At 39.8% G+C, this 21252-nt stretch overlaps 1 protein-coding gene and 4 non-coding genes across 7 annotated transcripts in view; 1 reads left to right on the top strand and 4 right to left on the bottom strand.

Moving 5' to 3' along the window:
- The window catches only part of gba2 (glucosidase, beta (bile acid) 2), a 33770-nt gene extending 24166 nt beyond the window's left edge, over positions 1-9604 (top strand). For all 3 annotated transcript variants that reach the window (XM_024434579.2, XM_024434577.1, XM_024434578.1), the window contains 8 exons: positions 125-229; positions 335-442; positions 3935-4086; positions 4179-4285; positions 4627-4769; positions 5306-5421; positions 5815-6006; positions 8383-9604. In XM_024434579.2, the coding sequence (XP_024290347.1) occupies positions 125-229; positions 335-442; positions 3935-4086; positions 4179-4285; positions 4627-4769; positions 5306-5421; positions 5815-6006; positions 8383-8691 (1232 nt within the window). In that variant the 3' untranslated portion in view covers positions 8692-9604. The remainder of the gene's footprint in view (positions 1-124; positions 230-334; positions 443-3934; positions 4087-4178; positions 4286-4626; positions 4770-5305; positions 5422-5814; positions 6007-8382) is intronic.
- Positions 9605-14383: 4779 nt separating this feature from the next.
- On the bottom strand, positions 14384-14457 carry trnan-guu. The gene has a single exon. It is a non-coding gene; the product is annotated as a tRNA-Asn (tRNA).
- A 1333-nt stretch (positions 14458-15790) lies between these two features.
- trnad-guc lies at positions 15791-15862 on the bottom strand. The gene has a single exon. It is a non-coding gene; the product is annotated as a tRNA-Asp (tRNA).
- A 3699-nt stretch (positions 15863-19561) lies between these two features.
- Positions 19562-19635, bottom strand: trnan-guu. The gene has a single exon. It is a non-coding gene; the product is annotated as a tRNA-Asn (tRNA).
- Positions 19636-20968: 1333 nt separating this feature from the next.
- On the bottom strand, positions 20969-21040 carry trnad-guc. Its single transcript has one exon. It is a non-coding gene; the product is annotated as a tRNA-Asp (tRNA).
- Between the last annotated feature and the right edge of the window lie 212 nt (positions 21041-21252).

Raw genomic sequence — 21252 nt, 5'->3', positions numbered from 1 at the left:
GGGGTTCAATTCCCCGACTGGGAGGAAACACTTCTGTTAGACTCATTGTGAAGTACACTTGTCTTTACTCCTCTCTGAAGTGTGTGAGTTCAATCATTTTGAATGTTCTCTTTTCTTCTCATAGGTCAGGAGTACAGAATGTATAACACGTATGACGTGCACTTCTACGCTTCCTTTGCACTTATCATGCTATGGCCCAAACTAGCCCTCAGCCTGCAATATGACATTGGTGAGTAAAGCAGGGTCTGAATGTTATTGTGTGTGTGTGGTAGCTCGCTCCTGTCCTGGAGTATATGTGCTTGTGCGTGTTCACTATTTATATATTCTTTTTCAGCTGGCAGTGTTGTTTCGTGTGACCTGACTGAAAGACTCCATCTGATGAGTGGCAGAAATTCTCCTGTGAAGGTTAAGAACGTAGTCCCTCACGACATAGGAGACCCAGGTATAGGGGAAACGCATGCATACTGTACCAATATTTACCAACAATTCAGAAAGATATGATCCTTCGAGACGGATTCATATAAATTATATTATCCCATACAGTGGTTGCTCCACTAAATGTTTTGTGATTATGCTGCGGTACTTAGAGGTCATTTGTGGTTTGGTACGGTACCGTGTCACCACTTCATTGCTCCAGACCAGCGGAAGGGGGACTTAAAGCACTGATTATGCTTTTGGGTCCTACTGTATCTCTAACTGAAAATGAATGGGGGACATAAACCTAAATATAAACTGATAATTGTGCACGACTTCAGTATTACTTACTAAAACTGTTACACTAAGGTTTTTGTTATTTTATTTTGCTCTTACTGTAGTACTGTTTCCCTCTCCCGACCGGTCATGTTGTACAGCGCCTGAGTGGCGCAACGGTCTAAGACGCTGCATTGCTGTGCAAGCTGTGTTGCTACAGATGCTGGTTCAGTGTGACAGGGTGGACCCCTGGGTAGTACAGAGCAACACTTTAAGGGGCATTGCACTAATAATGGCGCTGACTAGGGAAACATTCCTGCTGTTCTAGCAGGTACCTCTCTCCCTCTAAAAACAGAAATAAATGTTTTGGCCTTTACAAATATTATTAGGGCCTTTTATTCAGATTACAATCGCTTTTTGCTTATTTGAAAACTAAACCTCCCAAATGTCGTTTTATTTATATATATATATATATATATATATATATCAACTTGATTGCACAGTCGTATAGCTGGCACCTACATAAAAGCTGAGTCACTCATTCATCAAAATTAATAAGTACCAACCTTCTTTCTGATAGTCTTTAATAAAGAAATGTTTTGGTTATCCTGACCTGGACACCATGTAAAGTATTATAATAGCCCGTTATGGGCTTTTAGCAGGACAATATACCTTTACCAACACCTATGTATTTTCATACTTTGTGGATGGGGCCTCCCCAGTGGCGCAGCTGTCTAAGTCACCGCAATGCAAAATGCGTTGCTACAGATACCCGTGCCGGCCTCCCAGGGAGACTCATGAATCGGCTTTTGGGTTTTAATTTAGAATCCTCTATATGTAATTATTGGCGGAGAGTCACGTCATATTTTTCGGTATGTCGCCTACAGTATGAGTCTCACTAGTGTTGAGTAATGTGCTGTTAAGTGGTGTAGGTCTTATTTAAAGAGCATATTGAAGTTCGAAGCAATAGGATTTGAAGCATTAGCCTACAACTATTTTAGCACCGTTTCGTACTGCTCTGAGACCAGCATGGGGACAGGTCTTGATAAATCAATGGGATTTTCATTTTGACTCAGTCTCTGTTTGGGTATTGGTTAGACTAAAATGATGGTGTAGAAATGTTATCCTCTTAGTGTGTAACCTTTTATTTAACTAGGCAAGTCAGTTAAGAACAAATTCATTTTTACAAGCATAGTCAACTTCTACCTCACAGTTGAGGAATTGAACCCCGGTCTCCCGTGTGTCCGCACACAACACAAGGATTCTTTAGCTAAATAGCCCAGTACTGTGTAGCCTACTCCTGACCGTCACGTTGTACAGCGCCATATTTTCCGTTCCATCCTAACGGAAACCGAGGGTTTTTCATTTTTCTTGGAATATAAACACCATAATATTAATCAAATTCATCCCAAACGCTCTAAAAGTAATTGGAAAGGTAGATACACATTTGTGACATTGTGGTTACAATAAAGTGTAAATAAATACTGTTTTTATTTACAGTAGTGACGGACAGCTGGGGACATTTTGAAAACAGGTTTTCAAACACTTGTAGCCTGGTTATCAGGACAATCGACTCTTTATAGCCTGGCTACTGTAGGTGTGAACATCCCCCTACCTGTAATGTATTCGATGCTTAAGTACGCTGAAGTGTTACATTTCTAACTCAAAACAGTGGTATAGTATTTCTTTATGCTTTCGTTAATAAAATAAATTTTAAAAATACATTAAAAATGCAGATGGTTATTTAAACTACATTTTAGATGTATTTCCACCCTGCTCCACGACCACGGATAAAACCTTGCTGAGGTGATCATTGTAGTATCCTCTTTCTTTAGCCAAAATATAGCGAAACACAGCTTAGCCTTTTGTTAATCACCCTGTCATCTCAGATTTTGAAATGATGGCTTTACAGCCAAAGCAAGACAAGCATTTGTGTAAGTTTATCGATAGCCTAGCATAGCATTATGTACAGCTAGCAGCAGACAACTTGGTCACGAAAATCAGAAAATCAATCAAATTAAATCGTTTACCTTTGATTAGCTTCGGATGTTTTCACTCACGAGACTCCCAGTTAGACAGCAAATGTTAATTTTGTTCCATAAAGATTATTTTTATAGCCGAAATACCTCCGTTTGTTCTTCACGTTTGGTTGAGAAATCCACCGGAAACTGCGGTCACGACAACGACGAAAAATATTAGATCCATAATATCGACAAACGTGGCAAACGTTTTTATAATCAATCCTCAAGGTGTTTTTCAAATATCTATTCGATAATATATCAACCGGGACAATTGGCTTTTCAGTAGGAGCGAGAGGGAAAATGACTACCTTTTTGTGTTTTTTACGCAAGAATCACTCTGAGCCCTCAGCTGGCCACTTACGTAATGTAGTCGTTTACGCTCATTCTTCAACATAAAGGTGTGAAACTATGTCAAATGCTGTAGACACCTTAGGGAATACGTAGAAAAAGGAATTTCGTTGATATCCCTTTCAATGGCCAGTAGGGGTGCATAGGAACACAACGGTTTCAAAATAAGAGGCACTTCCTGATTGGATTTTCCTCAGGGTTTCGTCTGCAATATCAGTTCTGTTATATTCAATAGACTATTTTGAGTTTTGGAAACTTTAGAGTTTTCTATCCTAAGCTGTCAATTATATGCATATTCTAGCATCTTGTCCTGACAAAATAGCCCGTTTACTTTGGGAACATTATTTTCCAAAAATGAAAATAGTGCCCCCTAGTTTCAAGAGGTTAAGAACAATTTCTTATTTACAAGGACAGCCTGCTCCTTCCTCCCAGTCAGGAAATGTAACCCCGGTCTTAGTGAATCTGAATTGTCTTACGTTAAATAACATGTCTGCCTTCTGTACAGAGGTAGCCATCAGATAAGAATGAGCGCATCAGTTGTGTTCTCTAGGGAGATTTATGTATCTTGTCTATTATCTAACCTTTATTTTATATTTATCTAATATTGTTTTTCTTTCTCACTTATTGTATATGTATGTGAAGCACTTTGAACTGCATGAATGAATTTGTGTCAAATCGCCAGTTGGCAACCCATCAATTATGGGATTAATTGACACATAAACAAACATTACAATTCACTGTGATAACTTTTATTCCTGTGTTCTGTGCAGTGAGCATCACAGAGTATAAAAAATCAATACATAATAGTAAATAAGGTTATTCAAACAATTATTTTGTCATATCTGCTATATAAATCAAGTTTGATTTTGATCTAGATGACGAGCCGTGGCAGCGTGTCAACGCCTACCTAATTCACGACACGGCTGACTGGAAGGACCTGAACCTGAAGTTTGTCCTGCAGGTCTACAGAGACTTCCACCTGACCCAGGACACACAGTACCTCCAGGACATGTGGCCCATCTGCCAGGTAGGAAGGAGTCTCACAGGATGAGTGCTGATAGGATCAGTTACAATAATAAGGATTGTATTATTTAATCAATGTTATTATATCCCCTTCAGGCCGTGATGGAGTCAGAGATGAAGTTTGATACGGATGGAGACGGTCTGATAGAGAACTCAGGCTACGCCGACCAGACCTACGACGGATGGACCGCAACAGGACCTAGGTGAGAGCTGAGGAAAAGGGAGGGAGCTGGTAAATGGCGTGACATAACTTGTAACAATACTCATTGTAGTAGAGGTTCCCACTGATGGCGAACAGGAAAAGACTAAGTCTGTTGACGGAGTTGTATTTTTAGCTGCTTTCCCGACGCAGCCTAGGGAGGTGAGACTGTGTTCTAAGGTCACATCAAAGAATTCAACTTCCTGTTTTCGACCAGGAATTATACTGCATGCGTGTTTTAATGTATAAGCGAGGTCACACTTTGTAATTTAAAGATTTCCATGTGTTACTTTTTTAGTGTTAGTTTCTAGGAATTATAATCTGCTCTCTCCCTCTCTCTCTCAGTGCGTACTGTGGGGGTCTGTGGCTGGCCTCTGTGTGTGTGATGTGTAAGATGGCCAGGCTGGTGAACAATGAGGCTGCCTTCCAGCGCTTCAGAGACATACTAGACCGGGGGAGCGCCGCCTTCGACAAGCTGCTGTGGAATGGTCAGTACCTTATTTCTGCCTGTAGGGGGCGCACGTTCAATAATGAATAGCGAGTAATGCTGCAATTATTGTTTTGTGTTACACATTCTTCAGCAATGTCACACATTTGCTAAGAAGTGTGTTCTTGTGATGTTATGTGTTTTATAGAGTTTGAATTTAAGCCACAATTCTGTAGTAAACAACTAGCAACTAAACTTCTGGAATACAAATGACTAATTAATTATATTGTACATGAATCATAGACAACCATACATTTATGGTATTATACCAGAGTTTTATATGCTTGGGATCTGTCAGATATGTTATAGTTAGTGTTCTTAATAAATGACTTCAGTCCTCGTTTAGTATAGTGGTCAGTATCCCCGCCTGTCATGCGGGAGCCAGGGAGACCGGGCTTCAATTCCCTGACGGGTTGGAAAAAACGTTTTTGTTTCTGTATTTGAGATAAGCCTCGTAGTAAAAACACCATTCAGAGCCTGGCTTTAATTTAGCTGTATAATTAAGACTAAAAGCTGACTATGTCTCTGTCTCTTCAGGCCAGTACTACAACTACGACAGTAGTGGGCAGGATCTCTCCAACAGTGTAATGTCAGACCAGTGTGCTGGCCAGTGGTTCCTGCGGGCATCTGGATTGGGAGATGGCCAGTTTCAGGTCAGACACAAAGCCAAGACATAAATAGTAATACTATTGTTGACTACTAAAACCCTAATAAAAAACGATTGACCAAACAAGCGCCACAAACTGGGCAAACAGGAACATTTTGATCCTGATCCGACTGATGTTTCAACCTCCATTGGTCTAGTAATGATTGTACTAGGATTTTTATCAGATTTCTCTTACTGATTGGAATGTGACTTTGTTGCTTACATTATCGCACATTCCTTTTTTTATCTGGCTGATTACATAAAGTGACAATGCCTTAAAGTGCTTAAAATGACTTATTATTATTATTACTGTTAATGACATCCTGACTCAACATAGCATTCTGACCACACTGATTCAATCAAACTACACAAACAAAACAATGAACTACCTCTCCCCCAGGCCTTTCCTAAGGAGAAGATTTGCAGTGCACTGAAGTCTGTGTTTGACCTGAACGTGATGAGTTTCGCTGGGGGTCAGATGGGTGCGGTCAACGGTATGAGGCCGGAGGGGGTACCTGACCACTCCAGTGTCCAGTCAGACGAGGTGTGGATCGGAGTGGTGTACGGACTGGCTGCTATTATGATCCATGAGGTGAGAAAGTCAGTATGAGGGGAGGGAAGCCTCCTGACCTTTCCAACAAACCTTTTTTAAGTAACGAGGCTGCAATGAAAACTAATGGGACTGTGTTGACATCAAAATCTGGTGTGTGAACTATTAAGCGTTGATTGACATGGTAATGGCGCTATAGTATTGGAGAAAAGTTGAAAAAAACGGACCCCTCTGACGCTGTACGTTACATTTGTGACGTGTCATGGCGTAACATATAGCACACATAAAGCAATTAATTCTGTCTTACAGCCTCTCTCCACCAGGTGAAGCACTTCTCTCACCATTTAAAAACAAGAAGGGGACAGGGTAAGGGGGGGATACCTAGTCATTTTTTGCGTCATCACTGCAAGCTGTCTTGACTCTCAAAAGCCACTGTTTATTTCTGAAGATCACTTTAGTACCGCCCTAAAAACCCAATTCGACTCAAACCTCCAAATATAGTAGTCTTTATAAATATATATTTATAGTAGTCTTTATAATGTTTTATTTACATTTTAGAGGGGATAAGTTGGACAGATCGCGTGAAAAAAGCAGTTTCCCCACACGACATCTCTCCTTCTCACTATCATGCATTAGTTTCGCTTCCCCACCTGTCATTTTTAAAAAGACCCGATGGAGCGCATTGCCTTCTTGAATCATGCAGTGATGGGCATCATGTAGTAGAGGTCGACCGATTATGATTTTTCAACGCCGATGCCGATTATTGGAGGACCAAAAAGCCGAATTATTTTTATTCTTTTTTTTTTTATATGTTTTTATAAAAAAATATATATATATATTTATTTATATTTGTAATAGTGACAATTACAACAATACTGAATGAACACTTTTTTATTTTAACTTAATATAATAAATAAATAAAATCAATTTAGTCTCAAATAAATAATGAAACATGTTCAATAATGCAAAAACAAAGTGTTGGGGAAGAAAGTAAAAGTGCAATATGTGCCATGTAAGAAAGCTAACGTTTAAGTTCCTTGCTCAGAACATATGAAAGCTGGTGGTTCCTTTTAAACATGAGTCTTCAATATTCCCAGGTAAGAAGTTTTAGGTTGTAGTTATTATAGGACTATTTCTCTCTAACATTTGTATTTCATATACCTTTGACTATTGGATGTTATAATAGGTACTTTAGTATTGCCAGCCTAATCTCGGGAGTTGCTAGGCTTGAAGTCATAAACAGCACAGTGTTTGAAGCACAGCGAAGAGCTGCTGGCAAATGCAGGAAAGTGCTGTTTGAATGAATGCTTACGAGCCTGCTGCTGCCTACCACCGCTCAGTCAGACTGATCTACCAAATAATAGACTTAATTATAATATAATAAGCCATATTTCATTAATAACGAGCCATAGATCATTAATATGGTCAAATCCAGAAACTATAATTTCGAAAACAAAACGTTTATTCTTTCAGTGAAATAAGGAACCTTTCCGTATTTTATCGAACGGGTGGCATCCCTAAGTCTAAATATTGCTGTTACATTGCACAACCATCAATGTTATGTCATAATTATGTACAATTCTGGCAAATTAATTACGGTCTTTGTTAGGAAGTTAGGTCTTGTTAGGTCTTCACACAGTTCACAATGAGCCAGGTGCTGCTGCATATACCCTGACTCTGTTGCGCAGAACGCAAGAGAAGTGAGACAATTTCCCTAGTTAAAAGAAATTCATGTTAGCAGTGATTCAACGATAAATTAACAGGCATCAATTATATACAACGCAGGACAAGCTAGATAACTACACATGGTTGATATTACTAGTTTAACTAGTGATTGTTTTGATTGTTTAATGATGGATATGTTTAATGCTAGCTAGCACCTTACCTTGGCTCCTTGCTGCACTCGCATAACAGGTAGTCAGCCTGCCACGCAGTCTTTTTGTGGAGTGCAATGTAATCGGCTATAATCGGTGTCAAAAATGCCAATTACCGATTGAAATAAACTTGAAATCGGCCTTATTTAACAGTCCATTCTGATTAATCGTCATTGATTTTGTTGGAAAGGGGAGAAATTGTGCTTTACAATGGTATTGATAATTACAGTTGATCTGGAAGTATTATGTTTTTTGGGTGCTAAAATAAGGTCAATTTTACGGACCAGCGCAATATACAAGTGAGTTAGTTCATGTTACTACAAACTTTTTTTCGCTCAGTCTGTCATATCAGTAAATTCAACAAATAATACCAAATGTAACATTTTCAGATATGACATCCAATCCTCTCCCATCTTCCACATTTCAAACCAAAATATCTTACCCCTAAACCCACCTCTATGTACTATGTCAATCCAATCGATTTATCAATTTACCAATCATGGAAAACCAATATCTCACCTCTGAACCCCTCTCTCTGTGTCAGGGTATGTTGGAGGAGGGTCTACGTACAGCAGAGGGCTGCTACCGGACGGTGTGGGAGCGTCTGGGCATGGCCTTTCAGACCCCGGAGGCCTACTGTGAGAAGGGCATCTACCGCTCCCTGGCCTACATGAGGCCTCTCAGCATCTGGGCCATGCAGCTAGCCCTGGATACCTCACAACCACGAGACCAGGCCCCCAAGACCACCACCACACCTACTGACCAGGCCCCCCAGACCACCACCACTATACAAACTGCGACGGAGGGAGAACCCGGACAGAAGGAGAGTCAGGACCAGGGTCACATTCCGTAGTCTAAACGTTATCGAAAGTAGCTGATTGCACCACAGAGACTGAGTTGCTGGGACAGGGACAGAGGGGATACCAGAGGAAGATCTCAAGGCGAGAGAGGACATGAGGAGTATACAATTGTCTCTTTCTCAAAACCCATTGGATGAGAAAGCCAGAGGTCCCTTCCCTCTGACCTTCTCCCAATGGGTTTTGAGAAGGAGGGGATGAGAGAGGACATGAGATTACAATTGAAATCTTCCCAATGAGAGGAGAGTCTGGACCAGGACTATGTTCAGAAGCCTAAATGTTGTTGAAAGATGCATATAGAACTGTTATGAATGGACCAGCGATTAATTATTCTATGTCAGAGAGGGGTGTTAGTTCTACGTAACATATTTATATCAGAAAATGCCACAATGTTGTGCCCTGCTGAACACATCCCTGGACCAGACTGGTGTGGATGAGGAGAGACCCCAAAAAAAGGGTTGTCCCAGAACTGAGGCAGTTGAACTGAAGAACAACATTTGATTCTCTAAAGATTTCAAGTTCCAGAATCTAATGACTGAACCTTGCCCTCTGGCTGTCTGTCATCTCATTCTACATGGAGTTTACAATGCAACATCCTGTTCCACTGGTTGTCTCTGTAGACACACACACACACACACAACCATAAATACTCAAGCTTACATCTACAGAACAAAACAAGCTCATATGCAAAGTGTGACAATGACACTGTATATCACTGTAGCAGCTATAATCAAATTAGTCTTAATTTGAATGAGAATGAATATGTTTATAATTTCAGACTTCGACTGGCAGGTTTAACCAATGATAGACAAGAGTCTAGAAGACTTAGAATGAAGACTTGATAAAAATCGGTATTTGAAGATTGTTATTCTTTATTTCTGTTTGAATGCTGTATAAAGTGTTAAAAAAACAAAAGTTGTCTGAATCATTTTTTTACTGAGTTTTGTAGTAATAGGGGGGGAAATAAATACAGTTCAAGGAGGGGATACTGCCCACTACTAATGACTGAGCGTGTCCTGGAATTCAACCAATGCGCATCAGTTAATCTCACAACATCATCCTGTTCCACTGGTTGTCCATATAAGTACACAGTAGTGTGCGCCGCCCTATGGGACTCACAAATCACAGCCAGTTCTGATACAGCCTGTATTCAAACCAGGGTGTCTGTAGTGACGTTAATTTGCTGTGACCATTGCTAGTGCAGACCGCACCACTCTTGGTTGTATCTCATCCATATTCATTATTAAAATTACACTAGGCAAGTCACTTAAGAACAAATTCTTATTTACAATGAAGGCCTACACGGGCCAAACCCGGACGACGCTGGGCCAATTGTGCGCCACCCTATGGGACTCACAAATCACAGCCAGTTGTGATAGAGCCTGGATTCAAACCAGGGTGTCGTCTGTAGTGAAGCCTCTATTTCATTTTGGGCTGGGTAAATACAAGTGAATATATTCATGAAAGTCACCTTGTCTGGGAGAAATTTACACGGTTATAAAAATGTCACGCCGGGGTAAGCTTACGCAAAACACTCACCTTCTTTGAAGTGTTACCAAAATCCCCATTGGGAAAAATGTATGGTCGAGAAACAATTGTAACCATTTTCATGTTTGACTGCTAGGTTTTACGGGTATTATGACTCATACCGTGGTAATCTATTATAGATTTTTAATTGAAGGTCCCTTAGCCAGATCGATAACAATGACATGGTCCTTTGAGTGAGATTTATATTTTCAAAACAGAACGGTCAAGATCTACAGTAATAAAACAACAGACCTTTGCCACCACCATCCATTTCACAAGTGGGTTAAACGACACTGTAGAGTAGCTATAGTGGAGTAAAGACAAGTACTCAAGGTCATTTTACAATGAGGCTTCTCTCACAGGCAGAAGTAAAGCGAAAATAAAATTCTAGCCTCACCGTCGGGGAATTGAACCCCGGTCTCCCGCGTGACAGGCGGGGATACTGACCACTATACTAACGAGGACTGAATGTGTACTGGAATTCTACGTATCCAGATCAGTTCAGTTAAAGCAACAGCATCCCCTTCGTTGTCTACAACAGTACACATTTAGACACGCATACACACACAACAGACGATCACGGTTATTTGAATATTCAAAAATCCGAACAAACCTCAGTATTCCTTTACTTGTGTGCGTGTTCATTTGACCTTTTTTTTAACAATGAAAACTTTTTAACAATGAAAACTTTTTTCTAAATTAAATGATCATTGAGACATTATTACATACAGGGATACACCGTGACAATTGAAATTCTTTATTTAATAACACAACAGTTGAACTGTTGATTTTTGGTTTTGGTGACAGTGCATTGAGCTAGCGCATTTAGTCCTCCAGTCAAGTCTGACAACCTATTTTCTCCACTTCAAATAGAAATGACTGTCGCGTACATAGCCACGGTTCCACAAAACCTGACCAAGAGCAATGCAAAACAATCACCAGAAAAGTAATTTCAAACAGAATCCATCAATCATGGCGAAAATCAGACTTCTCTTTCACCGTTGCTTTTAGCCAAAAACTACTGGAGAATTGCAGCCTGTCCGTTGTGGTAGCCTGCCTTTGACGTTTGTGTCATTCTGACTTGTCAAGTGTTTTTTTTTAATGCGATTTTCAATGTCGACTATCCTGATAGCAGAAATAATGTCATATTGTCGGAATAGTGAAATAATTTCAAATGCCCATCCCTAACAAACACGATACCAACATGTGTCGACAAACAAGTCCTGCGCACACTTTAAACAACGAGACAAAATACATTCATTTTAATTTTCTCAAAGTTATACATGGTGATATACAGTGATTTATCACAATAGTGTTGCTGAAAATGAAAATAAGTTATAGCAGTAACAAGAGTAGATAATAGATTCTGAATGTATTGTTCCTCAAACCAGATTAATATATACACATATACAGTACCATTTAAAAGTTGGGACACACCTCCTCATTCAAGGGTTTTTCTAGATTTTTTTAAACTATTTTCTACATTGTAGAATAAAAGTGAAGACATCAAAACTATGAAATAACACATGGAATCTTGTAGTAACCAAAAAGTCTTAAACAAAACAGAAGATATTTTATATTCTTCAAAGTAGCCACCCTTTGCCTTGATGACAGCTTTGCACACTCTTGGCATTCACGACACCAGCTGCACCTGGAATGCTTTCCAACGGTCTTGAAGGAGTTCCCACAAATGCTGAGCACTTGTTGACTGCTTTTCCTTCCCTCTGCGGTCCAACTCATCCCAAACCCTCTCAATTGAGTTGAGGTTGGGTGATTGTGGAGGCCAGGTCATCTGATGCAGCACTCCATCACTTTGCTTCTTGGTCAAATAGCCCTTACACAGCCTGGAGGTGTGTTGGTCATTGTCCTGTTGAAAAACAAATGATAGTCCCACTAAGCACAAACCAGATGGGATGGCGTATCGCTGCAGAATGCTGTCATAGCCATGCTGGTTAAGTGTACCTTGAATTCTAAATAAATCACCAACAGTGTCACCAGCAAAGCATCCCCACACCATCACACCTTGTCCTTGCTTCACGGTGGGAACCACACACACGCGGAGATCATGCGTTCACCTACTCCTCGTCGCACAAAGACAGAGCGGTTGGAACCAAAAATCTCAAATTTGGAGTCAGACCAAAGGACAGATTTCCACCGGTCTAATGGCCATTGCTTGTGTTTCTTGGTCCAAGCAAGTCTCTTCTTATTATTGGTGTCTTTTAGTAGTGTTTTTGTTTTTACAGCAGTTTGACATTGAAGGCCTGATTCACATAGTCTCCTTTGAACAGTTGATGTTGAGATGTGTCTGTTACTTGAACTCTGTGAAGCATTTATTTGGGCTGCAATTTCTGAGGCTGGTAATTGTCATGAACTTATCCTCCACAGCAGAGGTAACTCTGGGTCTTCCTTTCCTGTGGCGGTCCTCACGAGAGCCAGTTTCATCATAGCGCTTGATGGTTTTTGCGACTGCGCTTGAAGAAATTGTCAAAGTTGTTGAAATGTTCTGGATTGACTGACCTTCGTGTCTTAAAGTAATGATGTACCGTCGTTTCTCTTTGCTTATTCGAGCTGTTCTTGCCATAATATTGACTTGGTCTTTTACCAAATAGGGCCATCTTCTGTATTCCAACCCTACCCTGTCACAACACAACTGATGGGCTGAAACACATTACGAAGGAAAGAAATTACACAAATTAACTTTTTACAAGGCACACCTGTTAATTGAAAGGCATTCCAGGTGACTGCCTCATGAAGCTGGTTGAGAGAATGCCAAGAGTGTGCAAAGCTGTCATCAAGGCAAAGGGTGGCTACTTTGAAGAATCTCAAACATAAATATATTTTGATTTGTTTCACACTTTTTTGGTTACTACATGATTCCATATGTTATATTTCATAGTTTTTATGTCTTCAGTGTTATTCTAAAATGATGAAAATAGTCAAAATAAAGAAAAACCCTTGAATGAGGAGCTGTGTCCAAACTTTTGATAGGTACTGTACATATACAATACATTTAGTTATATACATTATATATATATATATATAACTAAATGTATAACTAAATTATATAGTCTGTCGAGCCAGATTAATATACAGTGGTGTAAAGTACTTAAGTAAAAAGACTTTAAAGTATGAAAATTGGGTACTTTTTTCCACAACTGGTATTTATACTTTTATTCAAGTATGACAATTGTGTACTTCTTCCACCACTGTTAATATACAATGATGATATGGTCCTTCGAGCAGGATGCTTATCTATATACAAAAATATGTTTCTTTGAGCCAGATTTTCCATACAGAACGGTCAAGATATACAGTAATAAAACCACAGGCCTTTGCTTTCAAATCAAATCAAAGTTTATTTGTCACGTGCACCGAATACAACAGATCTAGTAGACCTTACAGTGAAATGCTTACTTACAGGCTCTTAACCAATAGTGCAAAAAAGGTATTAGGTTATCAATAGGTAAATAAAGAAATAAAACAACAGTAAAAAGACAGGCTAGAAACAATTGTTCAGGAGTCTTATGGCTTGCGGGTAAAAACAAGGTAGAAGCCTTTTTGTCCGAGACTTGGCACTCCGGTACCGCTTGCCATGCGGTAGTAGAGAGAACAGTCTTTGACTGGGGTGGCTGGGGTCTTTGACCATTTTTAGGGCCTTCCTCTGACACCACCTGGTGTAGAGGTCCTGGATGGCAGGCAGCTGAGCCCCAGTGATGTACTGGGCCGTACGCACTACCTACCCTCTGTAGTTATTTATATACCCAATCGGGCCACCGCCTCCCATTTTTACCAGTGGTTTCAATGCAACTGTTCTCATGTTGTATGTTCAAAATCAAATCTTTAGATTAACAGTCTAAGGCTCAAAGCAATTGCGCCACAGACATGGAGTTGGTAGAAAACTGACCTTTGACCCCTGGCTGTCTGTGATCTCATTCTATATGGAGTTTAGATATATGGTGAAGCTATTCAGCAACTGATGATCACAGGCCACTGACACCCATTTTACTAGGATGGAAAATATAATACTCTTCCGCTTTTACATTCAACAACTCACCAATCACGTCTAAAAACAGGATACAGGACAAGTCAGTCACACACGGAATCAATTTACACTCCAGGAAAGTCTTCTGACATCACAGAGCTCAACAAATGGAAAACGCTCGTCCCTGGGTGGGCTTGAACCACCAACCTTTAGATTAACAGTCTAACGCGCTAACCAATTGCGCCACAGAGACTAAGCTGCTAGGAATAGGACACACGTGGAACAAGGATCACGTTCATTTCATGGCAATCACTCCGCCGTTATATGGTTGCAACAATTCTATCATCTTATCCGGACAGAGAAATATTCAGCTTTCAGTCATAATTGTATGGCAATGGCAAAACAGAGGGGTAACATCCAGATCTGAACAGACGTATATACTACATGGTTTATCTTAAAGATATATTTTATCTTTAAATTGCTATCAAAACCCAAAAACTCCCGTGGCAAAACTCCCCAAGGCAGCCTGAAAAGTAGCAGAGTTTGTCGTTAGCCTCTTACCAATAAAAGACGCTGAAAGGGTCTGAATACTCGCTAAATATAGCGTCAAAGTCGCTAAATTGACTCTATACACTAATTCAAAATTTCACAAAGTTATACAGTCTACGGCTATCTACTCACTGCTCTAGGGAAAAACATGGCAATTCAAGAGGGGTGCTAAGAAAGCAATGCCAAAACGTTGTTTTCTTTGCCCTATTACATTATAAATCACATATAATGAATCTAGATTGTTCTCTATAATATTATAACCTTAATAGTAATGTGTTGATGAAATAAGAGCGTTAATTTGCTGTGACCATTGCTAGTGCAGACCGCACCACTCTTGGTTGTATCTCATCCATATTCATTATTAAAATTACACTAGGCAAGTCACTTAAGAACAAATTCTTATTTACAATGAAGGCCTACACGGGCCAAACCCGGACGACGCTGGGCCAATTGTGCGCCACCCTATGGGACTCACAAATCACAGCCAGTTGTGATAGAGCCTGGATTCAAACCAGGGTGTCGTCTGTAGTGAAGCCTCTATTTCATTTTGGGCTGGGTAAATACAAGTGAATATATTCATGAAAGTCACCTTGTCTGGGAGAAATTTACACGGTTATAAAAATGTCACGCCGGGGTAAGCTTACGCAAAACACTCACCTTCTTTGAAGTGTTACCAAAATCCCCATTGGGAAAAATGTATGGTCGAGAAACAATTGTAACCATTTTCATGTTTGACTGCTAGGTTTTACGGGTATTATGACTCGTACCGTGGTAATCTATTATAGATTCTTAATTGAAGGTCCCTTAGCCAGATCGATAACAATGACATGGTCCTTTGAGTGAGATTTATATTTTCAAAACAGAACGGTCAAGATCTACAGTAATAAAACAACAGACCTTTGCCACCACCATCCATTTCACAAGTGGGTTAAACGACACTGTAGAGTAGCTATAGTGGAGTAAAGACAAGTACTCAAGGTCATTTTACAATGAGGCTTCTCTCACAGGCAGAAGTAAAGCGAAAATAAAATTCTTGCCTCCCCGTCGGGGAATTGAACCCCGGTCTCCCGCGTGACAGGCGGGGATACTGACCACTATACTAACGAGGACTGAATGTGTACTGGAATTCTACGTATCCAGATCAGTTCAGTTAAAGCAACAGCATCCCCTTCGTTGTCTACAACAGTACACATTTAGACACGCATACACACACAACAGACGATCACGGTTATTTGAATATTCAAAAATCCGAACAAACCTCAGTATTCCTTTACATGTGTGCGTGTTCAAACTTTTTAACAATGAAAACTTTTTCTAAATTAAATGATCATTGAGACATTATTACATACAGGGATACACCGTGACAATTGAAATTCTTTATTTAATAACACAACAGTTGAACTGTTGATTTTTAGTTTTGGTGACAGTGCATTGAGCTAGCGCATTTAGTCCTCCAGTCAAGTCTGACAACCTATTTTCTCCACTTCAAATAGAAATGACTGTCGCGTACATAGCCACGGTTCCACAAAACCTGACCAAGAGCAATGCAAAACAATCACCAGAAAAGTAATTTCAAACAGAATCCATCAATCATGGCGAAAATCAGACTTCTCTTTCACCGTTGCTTTTAGCCAAAAACTACTGGAGAATTGCAGCCTGTCCGTTGTGGTAGCCTGCCTTTGACGTTTGTGTCATTCTGACTTGTCAAGTGTTTTTTTTTTAATGCGATTTTCAATGTCGACTATCCTGATAGCAGAAATAATGTCATATTATCGGAATAGTGAAATAATTTCAAATGCCCATCCCTAACAAACACGATACCAACATGTGTCGACAAACAAGTCCTGCGCACACTTTAAACAACGAGACAAAATACATTCATTTTAATTTTCTCAAAGTTATACATGGTGATATACAGTGATTTATCACAATAGTGTTGCTGAAAATGAAAATAAGTTATAGCAGTAACAAGAGTAGATAATAGATTCTGAATGTATTGTTCCTCAAACCAGATTAATATATACACACATATACAGTACCATTTAAAAGTTGGGACACACCTCCTCATTCAAGGGTTTTTCTAGATTTTTTTTACTATTTTCTACATTGTAGAATAAAAGTGAAGACATCAAAACTATGAAATAACACATGGAATCTTGTAGTAACCAAAAAAGTCTTAAACAAAACAGAAGATATTTTATATTCTTCAAAGTAGCCACCCTTTGCCTTGATGACAGCTTTGCACACTCTTGGCATTCACGACACCAGCTGCACCTGGAATGCTTTCCAACGGTCTTGAAGGAGTTCCCACAAATGCTGAGCACTTGTTGACTGCTTTTCCTTCCCTCTGCGGTCCAACTCATCCCAAACCCTCTCAATTGAGTTGAGGTTGGGTGATTGTGGAGGCCAGGTCATCTGATGCAGCACTCCATCACTTTGCTTCTTGGTCAAATAGCCCTTACACAGCCTGGAGGTGTGTTGGTCATTGTCCTGTTGAAAAACAAATGATAGTCCCACTAAGCAAAACCAGATGGGATGGCGTATCGCTGCAGAATGCTGTCATAGCCATGCTGGTTAAGTGTACCTTGAATTCTAAATAAATCACCAACAGTGTCACCAGCAAAGCATCCCCACACCAGCACACCTTGTCCTTGCTTCACGGTGGGAACCACACACACGCGGAGATCATGCGTTCACCTACTCCTCGTCGCACAAAGACAGAGCGGTTGGAACCAAAAATCTCAAATTTGGAGTCAGACCAAAGGACAGATTTCCACCGGTCTAATGGCCATTGCTTGTGTTTCTTGGTCCAAGCAAGTCTCTTCTTATTATTGGTGTCTTTTAGTAGTGTTTTTGTTTTTACAGCAGTTTGACATTGAAGGCCTGATTCACATAGTCTCCTTTGAACAGTTGATGTTGAGATGTGTCTGTTACTTGAACTCTGTGAAGCATTTATTTGGGCTGCAATTTCTGAGGCTGGTAATTCTCATGAACTTATCCTCCACAGCAGAGGTAACTCTGGGTCTTCCTTTCCTGTGGCGGTCCTCACGAGAGCCAGTTTCATCATAGCGCTTGATGGTTTTTGCGACTGCGCTTGAAGAAATTGTCAAAGTTGTTGAAATGTTCTGGATTGACTGACCTTCGTGTCTTAAAGTAATGATGTACCGTCGTTTCTCTTTGCTTATTCGAGCTGTTCTTGCCATAATATTGACTTGGTCTTTTACCAAATAGGGCCATCTTCTGTATTCCAACCCTACCCTGTCACAACACAACTGATGGGCTGAAACACATTACGAAGGAAAGAAATTACACAAATTAACTTTTTACAAGGCACACCTGTTAATTGAAAGGCATTCCAGGTGACTGCCTCATGAAGCTGGTTGAGAGAATGCCAAGAGTGTGCAAAGCTGTCATCAAGGCAAAGGGTGGCTACTTTGAAGAATCTCAAACATAAATATATTTTGATTTGTTTCACACTTTTTGGTTACTACATGATTCCATATGTTATATTTCATAGTTTTTATGTCTTCAGTGTTATTCTAAAATGATGAAAATAGTCAAAATAAAGAAAAACCCTTGAATGAGGAGCTGTGTCCAAACTTTTGATAGGTACTGTACATAAACAATACATTTAGTTATATACATTATATATATATATATATATATATATATATATATATAACTAAATATATAAATGTATAACTAAATTATATAGTCTGTCGAGCCAGATTAATATACAGTGGTGTAAAGTACTTAAGTAAAAAGACTTTAAAGTATGAAAATTGGGTACTTTTTTCCACAACTGGTATTTATACTTTTATTCAAGTATGACAATTGTGTACTTCTTCCACCACTGTTAATATACAATGATGATATGGTCCTTCGAGCAGGATGCTTATCTATATACAAAAATATGTTTCTTTGAGCCAGATTTTCCATACAGAACGGTCAAGATATACAGTAATAAAACCACAGGCCTTTGCTTTCAAATCAAATCAAAGTTTATTTGTCACGTGCACCGAATACAACAGATCTAGTAGACCTTACAGTGAAATGCTTACTTACAGGCTCTTAACCAATAGTGCAAAAAAGGTATTAGGTTATCAATAGGTAAATAAAGAAATAAAACAACAGTAAAAAGACAGGCTAGAAACAATTGTTCAGGAGTCTTATGGCTTGCGGGTAAAAACAAGGTAGAAGCCTTTTTGTCCGAGACTTGGCACTCCGGTACCGCTTGCCATGCGGTAGTAGAGAGAACAGTCTTTGACTGGGGTGGCTGGGGTCTTTGACCATTTTTAGGGCCTTCCTCTGACACCACCTGGTGTAGAGGTCCTGGATGGCAGGCAGCTGAGCCCCAGTGATGTACTGGGCCGTACGCACTACCTACCCTCTGTAGTTATTTATATACCCAATCGGGCCACCGCCTCCCATTTTTACCAGTGGTTTCAATGCAACTGTTCTCATGTTGTATGTTCAAAATCAAATCTTTAGATTAACAGTCTAAGGCTCAAAGCAATTGCGCCACAGACATGGAGTTGGTAGAAAACTGACCTTTGACCCCTGGCTGTCTGTGATCTCATTCTATATGGAGTTTAGATATATGGTGAAGCTATTCAGCAACTGATGATCACAGGCCACTGACACCCATTTTACTAGGATGGAAAATATAATACTCTTCCGCTTTTACATTCAACAACTCACCAATCACGTCTAAAAACAGGATACAGGACAAGTCAGTCACACACGGAATCAATTTACACTCCAGGAAAGTCTTCTGACATCACAGAGCTCAACAAATGGAAAACGCTCGTCCCTGGGTGGGCTTGAACCACCAACCTTTAGATTAACAGTCTAACGCGCTAACCAATTGCGCCACAGAGACTAAGCTGCTAGGAATAGGACACACGTGGAACAAGGATCACGTTCATTTCATGGCAATCACTCCGCCGTTATATGGTTGCAACAATTCTATCATCTTATCCGGACAGAGAAATATTCAGCTTTCAGTCATAATTGTATGGCAATGGCAAAACAGAGGGGTAACATCCAGATCTGAACAGACGTATATACTACATGGTTTATCTTAAAGATATATTTTATCTTTAAATTGCTATCAAAACCCAAAAACTCCCGTGGCAAAACTCCCCAAGGCAGCCTGAAAAGTAGCAGAGTTTGTCGTTAGCCTCTTACCAATAAAAGACGCTGAAAGGGTCTGAATACTCGCTAAATATAGCGTCAAAGTCGCTAAATTGACTCTATACACTAATTCAAAATTTCACAAAGTTATACAGTCTACGGCTATCTACTCACTGCTCTAGGGAAAAACATGGCAATTCAAGAGGGGTGCTAAGAAAGCAATGCCAAAACGTTGTTTTCTTTGCCCTATTACATTATAAATCACATATAATGAATCTAGATTGTTCTCTATAATATTATAACCTTAATAGTAATGTGTTGATGAAATAAGAGCGTTAATTTGCTGTGACCATTGCTAGTGCAGACCGCACCACTCTTGGTTGTATCTCATCCATATTCATTATTAAAATTACACTAGGCAAGTCACTTAAGAACAAATTCTTATTTACAATGAAGGCCTACACGGGCCAAACCCGGACGACGCTGGGCCAATTGTGCGCCACCCTATGGGACTCACAAATCACAGCCAGTTGTGATAGAGCCTGGATTCAAACCAGGGTGTCGTCTGTAGTGAAGCCTCTATTTCATTTTGGGCTGGGTAAATACAAGTGAATATATTCATGAAAGTCACCTTGTCTGGGAGAAATTTACACGGTTATAAAAATGTCACGCCGGGGTAAGCTTACGCAAAACACTCACCTTCTTTGAAGTGTTACCAAAATCCCCATTGGGAAAAATGTATGGTCGAGAAACAATTGTAACCATTTTCATGTTTGACTGCTAGGTTTTACGGGTATTATGACTCGTACCGTGGTAATCTATTATAGATTCTTAATTGAAGGTCCCTTAGCCAGATCGATAACAATGACATGGTCCTTTGAGTGAGATTTATATTTTCAAAACAGAACGGTCAAGATCTACAGTAATAAAACAACAGACCTTTGCCACCACCATCCATTTCACAAGTGGGTTAAACGACACTGTAGAGTAGCTATAGTGGAGTAAAGACAAGTACTCAAGGTCATTTTACAATGAGGCTTCTCTCACAGGCAGAAGTAAAGCGAAAATAAAATTCTTGCCTCCCCGTCGGGGAATTGAACCCCGGTCTCCCGCGTGACAGGCGGGGATACTGACCACTATACTAACGAGGACTGAATGTGTACTGGAATTCTACGTATCCAGATCAGTTCAGTTAAAGCAACAGCATCCCCTTCGTTGTCTACAACAGTACACATTTAGACACGCATACACACACAACAGACGATCACGGTTATTTGAATATTCAAAAATCCGAACAAACCTCAGTATTCCTTTACATGTGTGCGTGTTCAAACCTTTTTTTTTTAACAATTTTTTAACAATG

The sequence above is a fragment of the Oncorhynchus tshawytscha genome, linkage group LG10, assembly GCF_018296145.1.
Source record: "Oncorhynchus tshawytscha isolate Ot180627B linkage group LG10, Otsh_v2.0, whole genome shotgun sequence".
NCBI lineage: Eukaryota > Metazoa > Chordata > Actinopteri > Salmoniformes > Salmonidae > Oncorhynchus > Oncorhynchus tshawytscha.
The sequence above is the reverse complement of the archived record's forward strand: the minus strand, read 5'-3'. Positions and strand labels throughout refer to the sequence as shown.